The sequence below is a fragment of the Schistocerca piceifrons genome, chromosome X, assembly GCF_021461385.2.
Source record: "Schistocerca piceifrons isolate TAMUIC-IGC-003096 chromosome X, iqSchPice1.1, whole genome shotgun sequence".
NCBI lineage: Eukaryota > Metazoa > Arthropoda > Insecta > Orthoptera > Acrididae > Schistocerca > Schistocerca piceifrons.
Genome location: NC_060149.1, coordinates 448,709,895 through 448,734,224, shown reverse-complemented (window position 1 = coordinate 448,734,224; position 24,330 = coordinate 448,709,895). Strand labels below are relative to the sequence as shown.

The 24,330-nt window shown below is 37.2% G+C and overlaps 1 protein-coding gene across 4 annotated transcripts in view; it reads right to left on the bottom strand.

Moving 5' to 3' along the window:
* LOC124722906 (methionine aminopeptidase 1D, mitochondrial) overlaps positions 1-23,871 on the bottom strand; it is a 125,313-nt gene extending 101,442 nt beyond the window's left edge. For 3 of the 4 annotated variants that reach the window (XM_047248050.1, XM_047248048.1, XM_047248047.1), the window contains exon 1: positions 23,784-23,871. In XM_047248050.1, coding sequence (XP_047104006.1) covers positions 23,784-23,863 — 80 coding nt within the window. In that variant the 5' untranslated portion in view covers positions 23,864-23,871. Of the gene's footprint in view, positions 1-23,651 lie in introns of all 4 variants that reach the window. The other variant, XM_047248049.1, reaches the window with a different exon arrangement.
* Between the last annotated feature and the right edge of the window lie 459 nt (positions 23,872-24,330).

Genomic DNA, 24,330 nt, shown 5'->3' with positions numbered 1-24,330 from the left:
TTGCATTTCCTATGGACAACTTCAACCTTTTTAACCCTTTACACTAACAATCTCTTCACAATAGAAATGAAGACATGTCGCCAAGTGACAAACAGTATACGACATCATAACAGCAAACATTTCACTGCTTACAGCAGCAAATTTTCACCTGATTCAATGCCCTATGATGTATACAGCCTGCACTGCAGCCTTCTGACCACTGTCAGTTTAATTACAACCAACTGGTATATGTAGTATGAAAGGAGCCTTTGGAACTTTGGTTCTACCAAGAAGAAACTCTATAACTGTCCTTTCTCTACATGGGAACCAAATTCAGCATTTCCTTTGGCATGGTACACATGTCATTATGACATCCATTATGCATTATCACAGCACCTCACCAGAAGTGTGTCAGAAATACCCATGATCATTTTTGCTTCATAAACAAAACAAGACATTTTCCCAACTTAAAGAAGGAAATCCCCTCCTCCCTCTTCCTTTCTTCAGATACCAAAGGATTACCTGCAGTTGTGTTACTCTCACTAATTATGTGGGAAAGACGTTGGGCATGATAACTTATCCGAATTTTAGAATCCTGAGAGCTGCTTGCTTACTTTCAATGTGAGTTGATAACTTGCCTCTGCAGGAGGCAGCTATATAACATGCTTCCCTATTTCAGCATTATATTATAAGAATTTTTGTCAACCCTGAGGAGGCCTACCTAGAGACATAACGTCCTCAGAGGAAGTAATGCTCATCACATCCAAAGCATCAAGTACACTGCATGTGCTATGTAACTGTCATAAACAGGAAGACCTCAGTGTCTCTTGCCAATCTCAACCGGGTCTGAGTTTGGGGAAACCAAGTTTAGTACACCAATGAACACCGTGTTGCAACAGTGTATGTCACAAGGATCTTGACTTGTGGGGTGGATAGCTATTCAGACAAACACTCATTGAGCAACTCTGAGGCACTTCCTGCACATCACATCACATCAGTTTCATTAGCCTTTTTTATTATCTGGAGCTTATCCTGGGTCAACTTTGAATTCTCTAACTGCTCATGGGATTGCAATAGCTTCTGATTGCACAAATAAAAATATTCCATAGAGTATGAGTGTACTGCTGGGGAGTAATAACACTCACTCAGTGAAGGAAACTTTAGATAGTCCATTGAGAGCTTCGGTCCAGAAACAAATTTTAAACTATAAGAGCACACATGTGTTTCCAAGAATGTTGTCTTGACTATTAAAAGAATATAAGTTTCATTTGAAAAGTTGCTTCCTTCCCCTACACACAGAAAGGCATCTTTGGAAAGATGGCGTCCAGTGAAAGCGTCCTTTGTGCTAAGTGTGAGAAAAACATTAAAAATAAGGAATTCAGTGTTTTATGTGGACTGTGGTGTGGAAAATCGTTTCACACGGAATGTGTGGGGCTCACCAACAGCAAAGATTGCATTCAAAAGTGTTCAGAAGGTCGCTTAAAATACGTTTGTGACAACTGTGAAGTGAGGTTAGCCGACGAAATCTCAGAAGACATTAATACAACGAAACATGAACAAATCTCGTACTCTAAGCAGCAATGCAGTGTTGATCTAGTTGCATCAGTGAATAATCTTATGCAAATTGTGAAAAAACTTACCAGTGATAACAAACAAATAAAAGAAAAACTAGACACTGTGATTGCCACAAACTCTAAGTTAGAAATATTGGTACCAAAAAGTGAAGAAGCATGTCAATCATCGAGAAACACAGCAAAACAGTGTGCAGAGGATGTAGAAAACAACATGCCATGTATTATAGCCGGAAATAAAGAGATAAACATCGCTAATCTGAGGTAAAGTTCAAATACTGGTCTAGAGTGTGTCAGAGAAGCAGCACCTACCACCATCACCAATCACAACAGCAGCAAAAAGCCTGCAAGTTCATCACGTGGTAATTTTCCAACAAGAAATAATGTTGAAGACCCAAACACTGCTAGAGTGGCATCTAGTTCAAATGTAAACTATGAGTGTGTCAGTGAAACTGAACCCCACATTAAAAACAAACCAAATACAGACGTAAACAATCTGATGGATGAAAACTCTTTGGAAGGCATCAATACAGACTGGCAAGAAGTGAAAAACAAGAGAGGGGGCAGAAGAAATTCGAGTGTAGCGAAACAAGAAAATGAACTGGCCAAAACCACTGAAAACACAGGAAAAGAAAACAAAACATCTTACAAGACTGTGCTACAAAATGGAAAATCTGGTGAACAGTGTTTGAGGTCCACTATACAAACGTTTGTGAATGCCAGTACTAAAAACAGAAATAAAGCCATAATAGGTATTGGCGATGGAAAAGGAATGCTGTATAGTTACAAAAATGCCTGGTTTCACCTAAGCAAACTAAGAGGTGGCACCACAGCTGAAACTGTAACTAACTTCTTACAGAACACTTTCCCAAACCACAACAATTTTACAGTTAAAAATCTGGAAACAAAGGGATTAAATAATAGCTTCAAAATTGGTGTTGATATAAAACTAAAAGATAAAATAATGGATAACAGTATATGGCCGAAGAACATTGTGATAAAACATTTTTTATTCCGGAGGATGCCCAGTGCGCCATTGCGATAAACTCCCAAGACCAAGAACATTCCAGTGAAAAAGGAAATGATATCATTGAAGAAAATGCTGTCTTAGTTATAGTGAGTGTAAATGTGCAGTGCCTCAGAACAAAACTTGATACATTATCACTGTTTGTTGATGAAGTGAGACTTGATGTATTATGTATATGTGAACACTGGGTAGGCCAACCACAAACAGAATACTACAGAAACATTGAATATTTAGAAATGGTGAATGCATGGTGTAGAGAAACTACTATCCATGGTGGTGTGGCTATGTATGTAAATAGTAAACTCAGTGCCAATAAAACTGACTTAAGTAAATTTTGTGTAGATCCAAACCTAGAATTAGCTGCTTTGGGAGTGTCAGATGCCAACTTAATTGTTGTTTCTGTCTACCATTCCCCAGATGGAAATTTTGAAAATTTCCTCAACCAGTTGGAAAGCTGTCTGTGTCACCTAGTGCACTTAAGGACAAAAATTGCTTTATGTAGAGACTTCAACATTCATATTGGAGAAGGTAATGATAAAGAAAGAGCTTTCATGAACTTAGTAAGCAGCTAAGGGCTATTCGTAGGAGACACTCTACCAGCAAGAGGAGCTACTTGTCTTGACACAACTGTGACAAACCTAAATAGTTGGGACTACAAAGTAAGTGTGGTGGACCCTATACTAGCAGATCAGCATGCAGTAATCATGAAGTTATGGACAAACTCAGTAAGCACACAACAAATTCCCAGCTGGCATTCAAATTATGTATTCAGAAATAGAGTTATTACAAAGAAAAGCTTAGATGATTTCAAAACTACAGTGTCTTCTATGGATTGGCACTAAATAATTGATGAATTGCCACCAAATTCTGCATCCAAACACATGTTCCAGACCCTTAAAGTGAAATTTGATGAACATTTCCCATTAAAACCCAAGAGATATTCAAATGCTAAAACAAAATGTAGACAAAAAACTAACAAAGTAAAGAGGTAGTATACTCCTAGACTAGATAAAATAAAATGTATTTTCCAAATACTAAATGACAACGTCAAAGCTGCTGAAGATATAGATACTAAGGATAGACTGTACTCTAGTTATTTACAGACCAAAAGGATCTACAGAAGTGAAGTAGAAAAAGCAAAGAAAGAAAGCAATGCCAGATTTATTGAAGAAGCTCACAATCCTTGTAAAGCAGCGTGGGACCTGGTCAATGATCACAGGAAAAAACCCACCTCTAGCTCTAATTCTTGCAGTCCAGACGAGTTTAATGACTATTTTATAAAAATAGTGGAAAACACTGCAGATGAAATTCCTGACTTTGGAATAGATCCTGCAGCTGCTGTGAAATTTGAGAATAAATGCAGCATGGTAATGTGGAAGAGAGTGTATCCAAAAGAAATAATAAAAATTGTAAAAAGCTACAAATCTTCAGGGAGCCCTGATATTTATGGCATCTCCTGTACTATGGTAAAAACTATAATCAATGAAATTGCACAGCCATTAGCAGTAGTAATAAATAAAAGCCTCCGTGCAGGGGAATTTCCAGACTTCCTGAAAGTAGCACGCACAGTGCCTGTTTACAAAAAAGGCAGTCCACATGAAGTGTCAAGCTACTGGCCCATATCTATAATACCAGTATTAGTGAAGGTAGATAATGAAAGAACAACTATTAAGTTACTTTGAAGGAAACAGTCTTTTTTTATGATGCGCAACATGGCTTTTAGAAGGGCAGGTCAACAACAACAGCTGTACTTGACTTAGTTACAAACATATGTCAGGGTTTTGAAGACAAAGAGTCTATGGCACTAGTACTCTGTGACCTTAGTAAGGCATTTGACTCCATTCAACATAAGGCTCTGCTCAGAAAGCTAAAAACATATGGTATAGGGGGATTTGTCCAGCAAACTCTTGAATTCTACCTGAGAAACAGACGACAGATTGTCTCCGTGCAAGGAGCTGATTCAGGTGAGAAGAAGCTACAGCATGGGGTGCCACAGGGATTGGTAATAGGGCCCCTGCTGTTCCCTATCTTCGTAAATGACATAGGTTCCAATGGACACACCTTGCAGTTTGCGGATGATACAACCTTGTTCTCAAAAGGAGAGAATGTCGAACAGGCAGTCCAACAAGCAGAAGTCTTGTTTAATGAAGCTAAGGCCTGGTTTATCATGAACAAAATGAAAATTAATGAAGAAAAAACTCAAGAGGATGATATGCAGCCTCAGCAATACTGGAGCACTGGGTAACACAGTAGATGTTAAACTTCTGGGCTTTCTCATTGATACCAAATTAAGCTGGCAACAGCACACGAAACATGTATGTTCCAAACTTTCACGGGTCCTGTACCTCTTAAGGAAACTGAAAAGTATAGTACCAGAACAGTACCTTCTAACTGTGTACTATGCAATGTCCCACAGCCACATCAGTTATGGGCTGTTGTTGTGGGGCCATTCAGCAGGCTGCAAGAATGTGCTTGTACTGCAAAAGAAAGCAATGAGGATCATTACTTCAAGCAAATAAACAGACCACTGCAAACCAATTTTCACCAGGTTAGGAGTTCTGACTGTTTACAGCCAGTATATATTGAACTGCCTCTTCCACATAAAGAGAAACCATGATATTTACAGAAAGAGAAATGAAGTCCAGAAATACAGCACTTGCAACAAAGACAGTATCGACATGCCAAGGTGTCGATTAGCAAAGACACAAAACAGCTTCCCAATGGTGGCCCTAAAATTGTTTAATGCTCTACCTGATCACATTCAGTCTTTACCATGGGAGCAGTTTAAAACTACTATTTTGTGTAAGCTAAAAGAGCAACCCTTCTACAATATTGAAGAATTCTTCTCTGGTAATGGCATAGTGTTTACTTGAGCTGCAGCTCAGTTCCATGACTCCAACAGCAACCATTATATTTAATTTCATTACATACTTGTATCTGTTTTATAGTTGTGATATTATTGTAATCTAATTTATAACTTAAATATGTCTTGCGGTATTAAATTACTAGCATAGTAGACTTGTATTCATGTATTTTGCAAATGCTGTATCTTGATGCTGTCTGTCCAGCTGTGGCTGGTGAATAACATAGAACTGGTAATAAAGAATTGGTAATAAATTCAGTGAATCATTTGAGGAGTGGGACACCAGTAGCAGTGATAGCTATGAACATCAGGTTTCATAAATATAATCATGTTCAAGCATCAAATAGTATTGGGATACCACCACAACAGCAGGATTATTGTATTGTGTGAAGACCTAATGCAGATGAAACTGAAGAAATTAAGAATGAATGGAGAGGGTAGTTATGAACTTAAGAAAATGACTATGTTCATACGGACATTTCATTCATCAACATTGCACAGACATTGCTGTTTTAAGCTACATGAAACCTTACATCTAAATCGAATGCACAATTTCAAGTGTCGGCACTATGGGTAGATAACCACCGCATGTGAGTGACAGTCCACTTGTGGAAAGTGTGGACAGGCTGTGAATAGAATACGAATGTTTTGACCAGAACCAAAAAAATGCATAAATTGTTTTTGTAATCACCTAATTTGGAATATGTGCAGCATTCATGAAAAAAAGACAATGTTATGAGATGAATTCCATGTTATGAATCCAGGGAAATTCAGCACACTCAGAAACCCCAAATGATTTCTACATCTTACACTTCCATGACCGAAGGCATGTGAGAAACAGCATTCCTCAACATAACCTCTATCATTATAAATTTATACACACACACATATCTCTAAATCTTTGTGCAAAGATGGGCTTTATCTGAAATCCACAGTAACCTCTGCTCCACCTACAAAGATGATGGGCAGTTTCATCAAAGCATGAGATTACAAACACACATAGCAAACAGGTTTCTCTCAACTACAAAGACATAATAACAGGAAACATTTTTCATACACAATAAAAGAAAAACTCAACAGAAAACAACAGAAAACCAAATAGTTGGGCCCAAAGTTATCACATCATGGTTCACTGGTCTTGTCTGGATCTGCAGGAGACCATTTTACAGATGACATGGACATCAAGATTTCTTGAGGAAACTAAAACTATCAATCTTAAAATATCAGAGTGTCCCTACCCTGAAAGATAGGTTAAGGAATAATAAAAACTCCCACTGTCAACGTGGTTTGGCATACTTGTGAAGAAGTTGAAAACTAATGGCACTGTTCCAACTCTGCCCAAAGCACAACATTTTCAATTAGTGTGTTTACTTCTCTCTATTAATGACACATACAAACACAAAAACTTAAACAATGAACAGTGCTTGAATAAAAAATGTGTCATTCAAAACACCTCCTTTAACTCTGGGTGTGTAACCAACAGAGTTCTGTATCAACATAGCCTTTTTTATAAATTTCTTAGCATGCTCTTACTACAAGAAGTTTTGTGGCAGTTCTTATCATTTCATCTCACTCCCAGTACTTTTAAAATACTTTCTTCAACTGGGTAACAGTGGCATTTCAGTAACTAGGGACTTACTGAGCAGCTTAGAATCTCTTTGTTTCAAAGCTGATAATGGCACGAGATTTAACTTTTTCCTTTCTGCTAACCCCATCCCTTACCCCAGTTTGTGTGTCTTTTTACTGTACACTGGATCTGCTCCATTGGATTTACGTTTGGCTGATATGGAAGTAATTGTAGGCAAAGAAAAACCTATACCTCAGCATTTTTTCTAGAATTTCATCTTACTGGTAAGTGAAATGCAGCCTGATTTTCTTCCACATCACAAATAATTGTATTTGATCATATTTTCAGGCAAATTAATTCCATTTTCACTTCACAAAGAAGCAATGTTGGCTGTCTGATCATGTGATGGCAGTTTCTTTTATCAACTTCAGTGTGGTTCACTTCTTGAATTTTTTATCACATTTAACTGATCATTCTCAAGAAATGCACCAGAGATCTAACATAAGGATGACACTGGCTGACACTACTGTTACTGAGTATACCTTAAAACACATCATTCTGCTAAAATTTCTTTAACATATAGCTAGCACACTCAATAACATAATTATTAGTGGTCCCACCTAAACAATCTACGAAAAATGCAGGTATAGCTGTTAAAATTATAAAACACACAAGATAAAAATAAACTTATAAGTAAACTATCTTGAAATTCATACAACACATGTTTCACTGTCAACAAAAATAGGCAGCAGATCATCAGCTGTTATAGAAAATTCTGCCTTCTTATCTTAACATAAAACACAGTCAATTAAAATGTGAAATGATGAAATCTTTATACCAACGCACACTGGGGGGTCCTCATACCAGAACAAGAAACCCTACTTCAAAATGTACTCATAAGCACATGAGAAAGAATTCATCTTGCCTGGTTGGCTGGAAGAAGGCATGCCATACCTGAGTGGTTAGCTTTCCCATGAAAATTATTGTCCAGCCCTTCCAGATATTCTTATCTCCAGTGACATATGACACACTCAATAAAAACAGGAGGGCCCTCTTGAGCCACAGGATTATCTATTTATGCTTCCTGGCTTGTTTCATCAACTGAATTTTCAAATATACTACAAGTCAGTAAAATTACACTTCCTTCCCTGACATTTGTAGACATAGATGGGAGTGCCAGTAGGTCTTGAAGTGTTTAGATGCTGAATGAGTTCACTACTATAGGTAGCAGGGCATTTAAGGGTCTGTGCGGATGAGGAGCTTTATAGCATAGGTATGTCTTAACATGAGTTACACCATTCCACAACTCTCCAACTCCAAAGGATCAAAAGTTAATATTTTATAACCATCTCTGGACTCTCCTCCTTTAAATACAGGGTGCAATTTCCATGTTCATACACCTATTAATTCCCTATATAAAATCAACTGACTTCCAGGCTAAGAAATCAAAGTCAATAACTCCTGTCCCTGTTGTGTCCCAAAATTAATCAAATTCTGACTTTGTTCCATACCTTTCTAGCACTCAGTATCACTCCTAACAGCATGGATTGTTACAGCACCAAAACTCACAAAATCCACCTCCTCACATATTTTAAGCAATCATAGACTCTTTTTATTATTTAAATAAAATTTAAATAAAATAGTTCTATGTGCTGACTTCAATATTAATTTTGTATACTGCAAGAAAAAGGATGTTGATAGATCTCCTAAGTTCATATGATCTGATGCAGACTGTGTTTTTTTCCAATTACAGTGCAGGGGAACAGTAGTACAGCCATAGTCAATATTTTTATTCATTTTTCAATACTAGATGGGCATTCTGTTAGTAAAAAGAGTGAATGGCCTTTCAGACCACGATGCACAAATTTGAACACTTTCCTGTACTCAAACAAATGCCAAATATAATTACAAACTATGCAGGAAAGTTAATCCAATGGTAATAGAGAGTTTTTTAAAACTCATCGAGGAACAAGAGTGGCAGGATGTTTATAGAGCTGATAACATAGATGACAAATATAATGCTTTCCTTAACACATTTTTCATGCTCTTTGAGAGTTGCTTTCGATTAGAACATTCTAAACAGGGTACTAGCAGTACAAGGCAGCCTGCGTGGCTGATTAGTGGGATAAGAATATCATGTAGAACAAAGTGGGAATTATTTCAAAACATTAGAAGTAGTCACAATCAAGTTACAGTTGTCCATTACAAACATTATTGTAAAGTGCTTAAAAATGTTATTGGGAAGGCAAAGAGTATGTGGTGTGCAAACAGAATAGCTAATTCATAGGATAAAATTAAAACCATATGGTCAATTGTGAAGGAAGTGTCTGGTCAGCAGCACAAGGTCAACAATATAAAGTCAGTTCGTAGTAAAAATATTTCTGTTACTGACAAATCAGATATACGTACAGTATTTAACAATCATTTTCTGAGCACTGCTGGCACATTAAATAAAAATTTAGTTTCTGCTGGGAACCATACAACTCTCTTGGAAAATGCCTTTCTGAGACTGATGTCTGAAAAACTCCTCTGTGATACAGACAAGGGGAGATTGAGTCAATAATTAAATCACTGAAGACTAAGGATTCTCATGGATATGGTGGAGTGCCTAGCAGAATATTAAAGTACTGTGCTGCGCATGTTAGCCAGGTACTTAAACATATTCGTAATTTTTCCATTAGGAATGGTCAGTTTCCTGAACGATTAAAGTAGTCAGTAGTAAAGCTGCTTTATAAAAAGGGAGAAAGGGATAATGTAGACAATTTTAGACCTATTTCTATGTCATCAGTGTTTGCTAAAGTTATTGAAATGGCTGTATATGTAAGGATAATTGATCATTTTATACCACATAATTTGCAATCAAATGTACAGTTTGTCTCTAGAAGTCGTTTAACAAATGAAAATGCTATATTCTCCCTCTGTGAGGTCCTGGATGGGTTAAGGAGAAGGTTTCCAATGCTAGGCATATTTTTTATTTAACTACGGTGTTTCATTGTGTTGACCACGAAATATTGCTCCAGAAGTTGGTCCATTATGGAATACGAGAAGTAGCTCACAATTGGTTCAGCTCTTACTTTAACAACAGCCAGCAAAGGGTCATTATTCACAGTGTTGAGAATGGCTGTGATGTGGGGTCTGAGTTGGGTATGGTCAAATGTGGGGTGCTCCTGGTATCAGTGTTGAGGCCACTCCTAGTCCTTATTTATATAAATGATATGCCCTCATGTATTATGGGTAACTCTAAAATATTGCTGTTTGCTTATGAAACTAGCTTGATAGTAAAGGCTCTTGTGTGCAACATTAGCTCGGTTTCAAACAGTGCAGTTCGTGACATACGTTTGTGGCTTGTAGAAAATATACTGGCACTAAATCACAGTAAGACTCAGTTTTTACAGTTTCTAACACATTGTTAAATAAAACCTAATGTTTTCATTTCGCAGAATGGGCATATGATTAGTGAAACTGAACAGTTCAAATTTCTAGGTGTTCAGCAGATATATAGTAAACTATCGTGGAAAGCCCACATTCAGGATCTTGTTTGAAGATTTAATGCTGCCAATTTTACTATTCGAATGGTATCTAAAGTAAGTGATCAGTCCACATGAAAATTAGTCAACTTTGCTCATTTCCATTTGCTTATGTCAAGTGGTATTATATTTTGGGGTAACTCTTTCCATTCTAAAAGGTTATTTTTGGCTCGGAAATGGGCGATTCGGGCAATATGTGGTGTAAGTCGACAAACCTCTTGTTGACCTCTGTTAAAAAATCTTAGCAGTGATCCACGCACTTTCACATCGAAACTGAAGAGTTTCTTCATGGGTCACTCCTTCTATTCTGTTGAGGGGTTCCTTGAAAAATTAAGCTGATTCTTATGTTATATTACTGACTATGTTTACTGAAACTTAAGTCTTAACTTTTTTGGGTTCATAAACATTTTATTTTTATCTGTTATTACTTTGATGATGTAATTTCATGTACTGACATGTTCCATGACCTTCGAAGTTTGCTCCTCAATTTAGTCCTATGGAGCTTGATGTGTAAATAAATAAATAAAAAGATGCCAAAACTGGTATTAGATGTTGATTTTAAACTTTGTGTTAATGACTCATTTGAAATTTCATTTTGGAAACTCCTTTTAGTTTATTGAAAGTATTCCAAGAGATTTTTCCCTCCTGTTTATTGGTTTTACTGTCCATTAACTCATTCACTTCAACTGACATAAATACAAAAATTCACACACTGGTTCTATGACTTCATTGTTAAATTATAGTATTTTTGTTTTCATGTGTTGATTGTACATTATTTTAGTCCTATTATAACTGATTTTCAGGACCCTTTCAAAGTTCCTTTATTAAGTTATTCTATTCATACTTTATGTTTATCTGCAATATTAGCAAACAGTACTGTGTTATCAGCAAAAACAATTGGTTTACAAGTTCCAATACATTCCTTCTGCATTCTTGCGCAAGCGGCTGGAGTTGGCAGTAATGTGTGCATGAGGTGTGCTTTCTGTTGTGAATCAATGATGTGTCTGTATCTCTTTGTCCAACAAAAGCTGTGGCCAAAAGCTTATGTGTGGGATCTTTTAATCATGCCTGTCTGCAACTTAGCATGTCATCTTCACGGTAAGTAGCAATCCATATTTTTCTACATTGTCAATATTCCTACCAGGAGTTTCCATTGTTTAATTTTGCAGTTTCCTTACATATTACTTTATTTTCAGCTTTAAACATTTCTTTGGAAACATCATCATCTACAAGCATACCTCAAATGGTTCAATTCATCTCATTGCACATTACTTCCAGAATGCCACCTGTTCACTATTTTCTATAAACCTCTTGAACTACATAAAAATTAACACCAATCTCAAAATACTTGTGCAGTTTTTTATGTTGTTTGTTACTGAGCATTTAGCACTTTAGATGATGAAATGTAATGCCTAAATAGCATTTTTTTCATAATCTTATGATTTTACATTGCTTCTCTTAGCAGATTTTAACTGTCCCTTCTCACATCCCCTCAGACATTTCTGAATAGTTTTGTCCAGTAAAAAAAAAAAAAAATGTTCAAACGTGTGTGAAATCTTATGGGACTTAACTGCTAAGGTCATCAGTCCCTAAGCTTACACACTACCTAACCTAAATTATCCGAAGGACAAACACACACACCCACGCCCGAGGGAGGACTCGAGCCCCTGCCGGGACTAGTCACACTGTCTACGACTGCAGGGCCTTAGACCGCTCTTTTGTTCAGTAGAGTCTATCCTGTTCTTAGTAGTGTGTCTGAAACCCTTCTGCCCCGCTCCCCAAACCTTTTTTTAAAAAACTGTTGTCTTGTTCCATTTCAGATTTTCATTGCCTTGTATCAATAACACATTTTGCTGTTTGCATGAGTAAATTTGTTAAATAAGTTTCCTTTCACTTAGCTCTGCATAACCATAATTTTGTAAGCTGCTGAGCTATTTGTTTAATTTAACTGGGCACTCTTCTTTCTTCTTAAGCAAATTCTCGTAATCTGACTTCCTGCTTGATAAGTCAGTCTGTTCCTGCCTTAGTATCTACTTTTACTCAATATGTTACAAATACATGATCACTTGCAATTTTAAAGTGTTTTGGGACCATCACACAGACAGTGGTGTTCTAGCAGGTAGAGCACTAGACTTCTGCTTTTTGGAGGTACCAGGCGAAATGCCATGTGGGGGCAGAGCTTTTTCTTCACTCCAATCCTCCCAGGAGGGCCTCAGGTCCACTCAGCCTGTACCAAATTAGATACTGGAGATATTTTGCAGGACCAAAAGATAGTCAAGATGAGGGACTAGTGCTGTGGCAGGTACAAGGGCTGCACCTACCCGTTGTCGCGTCCATAGTTCAGTCACGGGCTGGCGCCACAGAGTTTACCTTCATCTCGCGACCATCACATGCAATACAATGTCTTTGATGTTTGACAAAAATATAGTAATTTTCTTTTTTTTCCATTTGATCATTGTCAAATTCATTTCACATTTGATCTCTTTTGGAAGAGTCTGTTATGGGCACGCATGTTGTTCTCAACAAACTCTGCAAATGACCTTTGCTATTTATAATATCATATCGAAAGGTTCTCAATTAAGAATGTTTCTTTAGTTGTTGTCCTACTTTCAGATTAAAATCCCCCACTGTAAACTTCTAGTGGAATATGCTGTCATTTATCAACCTCTTTGTAGAGGTCTTCTACCTCCTCATCAGGATGAGAGAACATTGGTGTACAGACTTGAATGATTTCCACAGAATACCTCATTCATTTTTCAAACATCTCTCATTATTCTTTCCAAGAGGGAGTGCGATGGTTCAAACCTGCATTGAACCATCCTGACTCAGATTTTTTATGATTTCCCTAAATCGCTTAAGGTGAATTCTGGGATGGTTCCTAAGAGAGGACACAGCCGCTTTCCTTCTCCATCCTTCCTTAATCTGAGCTTGTGCTTCATCTCTAATAATTTTCTTCTTTCCAAGATTCCCTTTCCCCCTCACTTTCATCCCATTTGATCTTTTTTAACATCTGCACCATTTCCTCTAATTACACTAGTCAACAGCCATTTTGCATCTGGGATGTGATACATCAACTAGTATGTTTTTTGGTGCGTAGAATCTGAATATACCTTTCTAAATGTTCTAGCACATACCATTTTTGAGTTTTGAAAGGTTTTTTATTTTTCATATTCAGTATTTCACTTTTTGCTGTTCTTCTGTTTTGATGTTTAATTGTTTGTTTTTGATTTGCGGAGGAGAGCTAGAAGATCTACAAATCATCAGTAAGTGGTTGGTGTGGTAATCCAGTGGTGTGAAAGAGATCCTCAGTGAGTGTTTCCTGTGAAAGATAGTGCAAACTTTTTGTGTTTAAAACTTACACTACAAAAAATGGCAAATAGTAAATCTCGTTGCTGTCTAAATCACCTCAACAACTTTTGTTATGTGTGTGGGAAATTCACTCCAAAATCTCAAAGAAAACCAATCACTGACTTGGTTAAGAAAGCATATAAATTGTATTTTTATTGTCCTGTTAGTGATCAAGATAAAAATTTGCCTGCATAACCTGTACTACAACCTTAACCGAGTGGTTGAAAGGAAAACGATGAGCCATGCCATTCACTGTTCTGATGGTGTGGTGTGGTGTGATCCTAATGACCATTATTCATATTGTTACTTCTGTCTTACAAATATTTTGGGACATTAAAGCAAAACTAGACATAACGTAAAATATCCAAATGTATCTTCAGTGCATTTGCCTGTGCCCCATGATGATAGGTTGCCTGTTTCTGTATGTAACTTGAAAGCCACGGAACCAGACACCATATCAAGTGAATCAGAAAGTATTTGACATATAGAAGAGTACTGCCATCAATATCATGACACTTTTCCTCAGCTCTTTAATCAAAAGGAATTGAATGTTTTGGTTTGTGACCTAAAACTTTCGAAACAGCAAGCTGAACTCTTGGGGTCAAGACTGCAACAACGGAACTTTCTAGCTTCAGGGACAAAAATTTCCTTTTTCAGATCAAGAAGTGCTTCCTTCACTCATTATTTCAATATGCAGAATTCAATGTGTGTATGAAGAGATGTCAATGATATGATGATGCAGCTAGGTGTACAACATAATCCACAGGAGTGGCGACTATTTATTGACTCCAGTAAAACCAGCTTGATAGCAGTACTGCTGCATAACGGCAATACATTTCCATCAGTACCTTTGGCTTACACAGTAGACGTGAAAGAAACTTACGAAACCATGGCTTCGCTGCTATAGGCAATCAAACATAAGGATCAGCTTTGCTGTGATTTAAAAGTTGTTGCACTCCTTACGGGTTTACAGGCTGGATTCATGAAATGCTGCTGCTTTTTGTGCCTTTGGGACAGCTGTGACACCAAGAACCACTATACAGTCAAGGAATGGCCTATAAGGAAGTCGTATGTTCCTGGAAACGTAAATGTGAACAATACCCCATTGGCTGTGCCCGATAAAATAATTTTACCTCCTCTTCATATCAAGTTGGGCTTTATCAAGAACTCTGTAAAAGCTCTGGATAAAGAAGTTGAGACCTTCAATCACTTAAAAGAAAGTTTTCCCAAATTAAGTGAGGCAAAGCTGAAAGAGGGTATATTTGTTGGACCACAAATAAGAAAACTGCTGAAAGATCCAACCTTTGATACCAAACTCACAGGTATCCAATTAGCTGCTCGGTCTTCTTTTAAAGCAATTGTGAAGAACTTTTTCACTAACAGAAAAGACAAAAACTATGCTACCATTGTGAATGATCTGTTGGACAACTATAAGAACATGGGGTGTAGAATGTCGCTTAAAATTCACTTTTTACATTCTCACTTGGATTTCTTCGCTGAAAACTTGGAAGCCATAAGCGGTGAGCATGGTGAACACTTTGACCGAGATATTCTTACCATATAACACCATTACCAAGGCCACTGGATCCCTTCGATGATGGGTGACTGCCGCTGGGGTCTTGTTAGGAAGAGTGATGGAATGGCAAACAAAAAGAAGAGATCCATTGTCGCATTTTTCAAAAACCAAAGACAATTAAAGGTGGATATATCTTCTGAACTAATTTTGACCTTTTATTGGCATCATGCCCATAAGTACATACAAAATAGTATTGATTTCAAACATTCTGAATGTATATTTTTGTTTGACTTAATTGTGTCAATTTTCGCTATTACCATTTTTTATTCTGCTGTGTATCTAGGAAATGTGATGTCATAGAGAAAAATTGGTTTTACCACTGTATTCGGCATCCCTAAATTAGGTAAATCCACCCATTTATTAACCAGATGCAGAAAAAAGTTTAAATTAGTTAACTAGTGTTATCTTTGAATTTGTAAGTTCTACAATTGTTTTGCCCTTAAATAAAGTACAATTTATTTAACTTATGATATGAATATAGGTTGTGGAGTTGGAATCTGCATTCTACAGTGCAGAAGAACATAACCCAAATATAAATTACTTTAAATGTTAGCATTTTTTGAAACATTGGAATTACAAAAATTTACCCTTGTACTGTAGCCAATTAAAAGCAGGCACAGCTTTTCTTCAAGAATCTCAACACTAAATTATTCTCAGGCTCATGTGAGCAAAGCAACAATTGAGTAATTGGGGGGGGGGGGGGGGGGGGAGAGGGAGGGAGAGAGAGAGAGAGAGAGAGAGAGAGAGAGAGAGAGAGAATGACAACCCCTCCAGTCAAGAATGCTATCCTGGTGCCTGGTGACAAATACAAACCAGTTTGCTGATAGGAGTGAAGGAGAAAATTAGAAGTATATGGTAGAGAATGTACATGTAGTAACGTTCCAATTTTTGGGATAACCCATCAAGGAGAGCTACAGTTTTCTGGGCCCAAATATTATGTTATACAAATGATTTGTGGACTGAAATCAAGAATCAACAGTTAACAGACTGTGTATACTAATGACTGCTTCTCAGTATATTTATTCCTTAAAGAAATATGTCGTAATAAATGTACATCTCTCTTAATCATCCAGGGAATCAATACTAGTAATAAGAACAGTCTTCATAAAGACTCAAAGTCACTCAGTTTGGATCAAAAAGGTCTTCATTATTCAAGAACAGATATTTTCAAACTGTTGAGTCTCTTGTGGTAGTAGAAAAAGGTAGCAAGTTATTACCCTATAAGATGAATGGGAAGGTGTCAAATATGAGTAACTGTAAGAAGATAAAGGATGACTTACACAAAATTTCTAGTTGGTGTGATGAATGACAGCTGCCTCTCAATGTAGAAAAATGTAAGTTAATGCAGATGAGTAGGGGAAAAAAGAAAAACATAGTGATCAGATGCAGCATTAGAAGTGTCCTGCTTGACACAGTCATGTCGCTTAAACATCTGGGTGAAATACTGCAAAGTGATATGAAATGGAATGAGCATGTCAGAATTGTGGTAGGGAAGGCAAATGGTCAACTTTAGTTTATTGGGAGAATTTGAGGATAGTGTTGTTCATCTGTAAAGAAGACTGCATATAGGATGCTGGTGCAACCTATTTTTGAGTGCTGCTCAAATGTTTGGGATCCACACACGGTCAGATTAAAGTAAAACATCAAAACAATTCAGAGGCAAGCTGCTAGATTTATTACTGGTAGGTTCAAACAACATTCAAGTGTTACCGAGATGCATCAGGAACTTGAACAGGACTCCATGGAGGGAAGGCGATATCCTTTCCAAGGAACACTACTGAGAAAATTTAGTGAACTGGCATTTGAAGCTGACTGCAGAGTGATCCTACTGCTGCCAACATACATTTTGCATAAGGACAATGAAGGAAGACGTGAGAGCCATTTTTGCCTCGCTCTGTCTGTGAGTGGAACACGAAAGGAAACAACTAGTAGTGGTACAGGGTACCCTCTGCCACACTCCTTATGGTGGCTTACAGAGAATGGATTCAGATGTAGATGTATAGCAGCAACTGCTAGATTATATGAAACAATAAAGACAGCAGAAGTGTGTGATGACTCATTTAACACTGTCAACCTACTATTTGCCTCACACCCACTGATTTCTTTCTAGTGGAAGGTATAGCCTTTAGCACAGGGGCATCGATAAGTATATAGTGTGTTCCCTGTAAAAAAGCATACAATCTTCCCTATTTCATGAGTTCAGCTGGTCAAGTTAACTGAATCTTTCCATAACAGATGTTGGTTTTGTCCCATTGTAAGCAGAGTTGACTTTTCTAGCTATCACACAAGTGGGGGAGGTTCCAATGACCATTTTATCCAGAGTTCAATTTATATTCAATCAAAGCACAGATCTTGACTATAGAAGAGATCGCAAACCAAATGACTGCATTCACAGGTTAACTGCATGTATAATTAAAGGACTGATAAGGTTGGTTGGTTGATTTGGGAAAGGGGCCCAAACAACGAGGTCATCGGTCCCATCGGATTAGGGAAGGATGGGGAAGGAAGACGGTCATGCTCTTTCAAAGGAACTATCCCAGCATTTGCCTGAAGTGATTTAGGGAAATCACAGAAAACCTATATCAGGATGGCCTGATGCGAGTTTGAGCTGTCGTCCTCCCGAATGTTAGTACAGTGTGCTAACCACTACGCCACCTCACTCAGTAAAGGGCTAATAAATCTGATAGGCAAGTTTCCCATAAAAAGTAATTTTGCCAAGATTCTGAACTGACTGACATGTTGCCAAGGAAAGGGACCACAGGATGAGCAGGTTCAAACATCTTTAACATTTCTGGACATCAGTTTAGTAAAATAGTCCTAAGATGATGTGTTCATTTAACAAGAAGACGTGCCATTGCGTTCAAACTTGCTTTGCTACCACACGTTGGATGGGTGCCACCACAGAAGGATCATCCTAAACACCAGGGTGTCTCCACTGCCACTCTACCTGAAATACCTCCAGAAGGATCAATAATGCCTCCTGGTCAAGCTGGCTACCAAAAACTACTCTTTACAGGTGTAATCACTCCATAGTGTTTCCACCGAGGAAATATAACTGAAGGAGACAAGATCCAAAGCCCCACTATAAAGCAGTATCTAGTCGTTATCAGTTGGTTTCAGTACATCGTTAACACAGGTGTGCAAGTCTGGCACCACCTTAGCTGCTATACTTCAGTACCTAGAAGTCAGATGTCTATGGGAAATTCGTGAAAGGAATCTGGTCATACTTCTAGAAGATTTGCAACATTTCTGTAATCAGAGAAACAACTTTCAGTCACAACTGGTCCTGAAAACAGCCTACCATAAGCACATCCATTTGTCAGCGATAATCATTGCATTCATGTGTCTGTACTCATTCTCTTCTCCATTACTCTCATGGCTCAGTAACTGCTTACTTACTTCCTTTAAAATGTTTTTTTTTTAACATGGATTAATAAAGAAATCAATCAATTTACATTGTGTGGATTTCGTCTGCAAAATCATATACAATACAATATACCTACAATTTATACACATAAAATTAGTATTTACACACATTTTTGAGGTATCTTACATCCCTCCCGACACACCTACTAATTTTCCCTAATGGCTGTAACAAACTCCCAGCATTAATTTCGCGTGTTATTTTCCTGTGGATAGCTTGCTTGTGTCAATAGTAGTTCAGAATTGTGGATTCATGTCCATCCCCACATTGTAAGATCTACCTCTACATTACCCATGTCTTTGGGGTCAATACACAACTCTGGATTCAACTGCAGTACCTCTGTTACTCGTCTGTAGCCCTTCCCCCTGTACCTGAGAAATTCAGACATGCAGCTCTTGAAACATGTGTTGTAGGTTGACAGCGCTGATGGTGAACAGTCCAAAGAGACAGACAGTTATAGCAGGTAAGCCATAATTTATCTGTTAAATTGCAGGAAGAAGCAACACTGTTGTCGGTATGATTGTTATCATCAATATGACTTAACCATCCATTTCCACAGAAGACTTTGTATTCAGGGCTGCCACAGCCTGGATACATTATTTTGAACATAAAATCACTTCAGATGTAAACATTTCATTTATAAGTACGACCGGTTTTGCAGCATTTTAGCTGCATCATCAGCTGCAATAAAACAAGTCATGTTCTGATCAGAAAACAGAATGGGATGATCCAGTGTTCATAGTCAGCAATTTTTCACTATGTTGTGGACCACAAATATACAAGGGTAATCCCAAAAGTATGGTCTCCTATTTTTTTTATAAGTAGACCTGTTTATTTCTACAATGGTTTACATCAGTTTACAGCTTGAACATTTAGCTATTTTTTGACATAATCACGATTTATGTCAATGCATTTTTGTAGATGCTGTGGCAGTTTTTGTATGCCCATGTCATGTCGCTGCCATGCTGTTCAGAAAGTTATGAACCTCTTCTTTCACCTCGTTGTCGGAGCTGAATCACCGGGACCACAATTAATGCTGACAGGTACTGTGAGACTCTGAAAAAAGTCAAACGAGCAGTTCACAACCGGAGAAGAGGAATGTTGAGTAAGGGCGTACACATTCTCCATGACAACACACGCCTACACATCATTCGAGAAACTGTTGCTCTCCTGCAACAGTTTCAGTGGAACATAATCATCCACCCACCCTATAGTCCTGACTTGGCGCCCAGTGACTATCACCTGTTCCCTAAGTTAAAAGAACATTTGGTCGGAAAGCGATTCAGCTCTGACGACGAGGTGCAAGAAGAGGTTCATAACTTTCTGAACAGGATGGCAGCGAGCTGGTATGACATGGGCTTACAAAAACTGCCACAGCGTCTAAAAAAACGCATCGACATAAATCATGATTATGTCAAAAAATAGCTAAATGTTCAAGCTGTAAACTGATGTAAAACATTGTAGAAATAAACAGGTCTATGTACTCACAAAAAAATAGAAGACCTTACTTTTGGGATTACCCTAATAAAATAGCATAAAACAGCATAGAACACTCCTGAGATATCAGAAGCACAGGGACCCATTAGTTCATCAGGTACTGGTACTTCTGATACCACAGGTTTAAGTCACATCAACAGAAACCACAATTTGTTGTGTCTTCACTATTTGTAGATGCCTTGCAAAATTTAGTGCAATGTGTAGGTGGAAGGCAAATATCAACCTTCAACTAGAAAGAAAACAAAACTGCTGTATCAAACTTCAAACATGCAGGTTGAACAAAAATATTAGATTTCAAGCCTAAGTGAACACATTGTTTTATCAGAACCTCAAGCCAGAGAATATGCTTAATGAAAATAATGATAATAAGGAACATGAAATTTTGAGATCAATCATAATTGTGTGTGTGGTACATTTGGTATCTATTCTTCATGTTTTGGTTCTGGTTCCACATTAATTACAAACTACGCAACAATCCAAAAGGCACTGATGCCTATATAACAAAATTTGGTGGATTGGCATTAATAATAATAATAACAACAATAACAACAACAATAATACTACTCCATAGAGGAATTTTTAGATATAAATTAAGAAAAAAAAGAAAAAAACAAACAAAAAACTATAAAAAAATTAAAAAAACAAAAAAGTTGTTATATTAACTTAATTATGTTGTTAAATTAACTTAATTATGTCATGTATTGGAAAATTTGACTCGTTCCACATCATTACGAAATATCGTATTCGTGATCCATGGAACTAGTATTAATCTAATCTAATCTAAGACACATTTTATGCCATTTTATAATTGACATCTGCTACATAGTGAAAAATTGCTGACTACGAATGCTGGGTCATCCCATTCCCTTTTCTAATCAGAACATGACTTGATTTTACTGCACCTGATGGTGCAGCATCCTATTTCCACATCAAATTATAGCTGTCTTATGTAATTATTATAGCCCACCTTTTTTATCAATCTTGTCATGAGTGGTAGTGATGCAACGTGATGAATTTCTCCACGGTTTCGAAAGTGTGGAAAATATACTGGCATAAGAGGCTTTATGCAATGACATAGTGATGTCATAGCTTTTGATATCACACATGTGCAAACAGGAAGCAAACAAAATACTGACAATATTTTATTTTTGCCCTTATTCTTCTTTGGAATGCACTTTATGGTGATGGAATCATCTGTAGTGTAGCCCAAGGTATAGGTTGTGTATGAAGGTGACAATTCGCTTGCAAGCTGGCAAAGCCTACAAATGTAAATAATAAATTTTAATTGTTGTGAAATACTGATAAATAGTTTAGCTCAAGGCCTAGATTAGATTGGAAGGTGACAATTTGGTTGTGAGTTGTTGAAGCTATACCGTAAGCTTCAGTTAATGCTACATTTTGCCTCGATGTTTATTGTGAAGTGTAATGCCTATAAACACTTCCTTCCTCCTGGAATTAACATCTTGTAACAGTTATGAAAGAAGTCTTCTCTCTTTGTTATTACTGAAAGCTTGATTTATTAATCTGAACATAATATTTTCAGGGCTCTTGATTTTTTTTTTTTTTTTAAACTCAGAGTAAGAGGTTAGTGTTTCTAATATTTTCACATAGGACTCCCATTTACTGATATCCAAGATCATTTCTTCTTCCTGTTGCATGTTTGTTTAGCTTGTACAGTTTGTAGTTTTCATTAATCTGCTTCCTGTATGTGGCATCCTCAAGTGTTCTGGTACCCAAATACGTAATGCTGGGTACTTGTGTCTTATTCTTCCCATTCACATTTGTGTTTGCCTTCATTGGCCCTTTGTAATGTACAAATATTTTCTCATTGTCTATTTTGAAGTATGTATTAATGACTTGAGAAAAGCTGGATAGTTTATTCACACCAGTAATTCTGCTGTACTATTGTTTCTTCTAAAAACGCTGAGGTATTATTTTCCAGTCACAGAAACTGTAGGCCAACAACATGCACTTTAGAATGTCCATCATTTAGGTCACTCTACATTACAAAAGTCTTTTCTAAATCAAAACATCTCACAAAGAATGGTATACTGAACTTCTTTTCCACACTGTTCTTTACCCAATTATAGCTTTCAAGTTCCATTCTACATAAATTTAAATTCATCTTAAATAAATTTTTGCCCAGTTTTTACCTTTATAATCTTAATCAGTAAAATTGGAGGTGTATCAGTTTTCACACGCTCCAATACCTCGGCAGAACTGTTACAAAATTAGTGCAATATGCAAATATGACTCCCGCTCAGCCTCTCTAAACTCTCCGGAAATATTGTTCCTTTGCAGTGTGTGAGGTACACTTCACAAATTAACTGAAGCGCTCGCTATCACTTTGTCAACTCACAACTATAAATTCACGTTCCAACCACACCTAGACCTTGCGCTATGACTAGAAAGACTCTTGTCAGTATAATATAGATAAAAAAGAAATATTGTGTGTTGTTTTCTCTTTCTGTTTGCGCACATATGTCGTCATATGCCACATTATCATTATGTTGAGTTCGAAATCAAAATTCCGGGAAATCCGGAAAGCTTGGCACATACGAATTCGGTAACGGTAGGTTCCGATGACCTAAAATGTCTTGGACACAGATGACCCACAAGCTGAAATGAACATTCATTGTGACCTACCTACATATATGGAAATTCATATTTTGGGTTGGTGTTAATGATCGTCAATTTTAGCTGTGGTCTATTTCTTCAGCACTTCTCAACTATACGCAAAACAAATTCATCAATTCTCCGGCATTCAAAGAAGGAATGTCTTTGATATTGCATCCTATATTAGCAATTAGCATTATTTTGCTCTCTCTGTGTGATTTAGAGACATGTATTCTTAATATTACTTCAAACGTTAATTTAGTGCACTAGTGCAGGTACGTTTGAGCCACAGTCGTTATTTCTGCAGCAGCGAATGTGTTTAGGAGTTTAAACCATCTTAAAGTTGTCATACCATAACAATATCATGCCATCTGATTTTTTTATTTGGTACTTTATACGAGATTTAATTCTTATTAAATTTTATTATTGTAATGCAATAAACTTACTTACACCTACGCAAGAGTGTGTGTACTTATTATTATTATTAATAGACACGTACCAACGGAAATCAACATTCATTTACGTCTGATACATTACTTCTTTTTGTACCCTTATATCCAGCACACAAGAAACGAATATAGATCACTACCTGGGAGAATGAAAAACTCATTTTTATTTAATACTATCATTTTGATGGATAAAAAACATTTATTTACATATATCGGGTTTCCAGTTCACTTTAGGTTCTCCCTTTTCTTGCTGCTTGTTGTGTATTAAATTGGTAGGGCTGGAAAAAGTAATACGTGCGAAACATACCAACTGCGTGAAGAAATATTCACATTCCGTACCTTCGCCAGGGAGGGTTAAAAACTGTACGTATTCCACGCATTTCAGTTTGTGTAATGCTGATTGCTTTGTTTACAAACATAAGGTCGAAGTAGGTATCGACATTTCAGATCGATTGAAGATAACAGTCATCATCTACATCTACAGAAGCAATTTGTGAACTGTGAAGTATATAGCAATGCAATGAGGGTTTCTTCCCGTCCCATTCGCATATAGAACGCGGGAATAACAATTAGCGAACCATCTCTGTGGGCGCTATAATTAGCCTAACCTTGTCTTTGCGGTTTCTATGAGAGCGATATGTAGGCTATTGTAGTACGTTCCTAAATTTCTCACGTAATGTAACTTATTGAAGCTTTGTAAGTAAGATTTCGAGGAATAGTTGGCGTCTAGTTTCAAGTGTCTGAAAGTTAAAGACTTTCTGCATCTCCGTGACGCTCTACAATGTGTCAAACAAACTAGTTCCCATTTCGCCAGATATGATGAATACCGATACCAATGACACTCTTTCAAACGTGACGGTACTTTAACGCTGCTACCCAGCCGGAA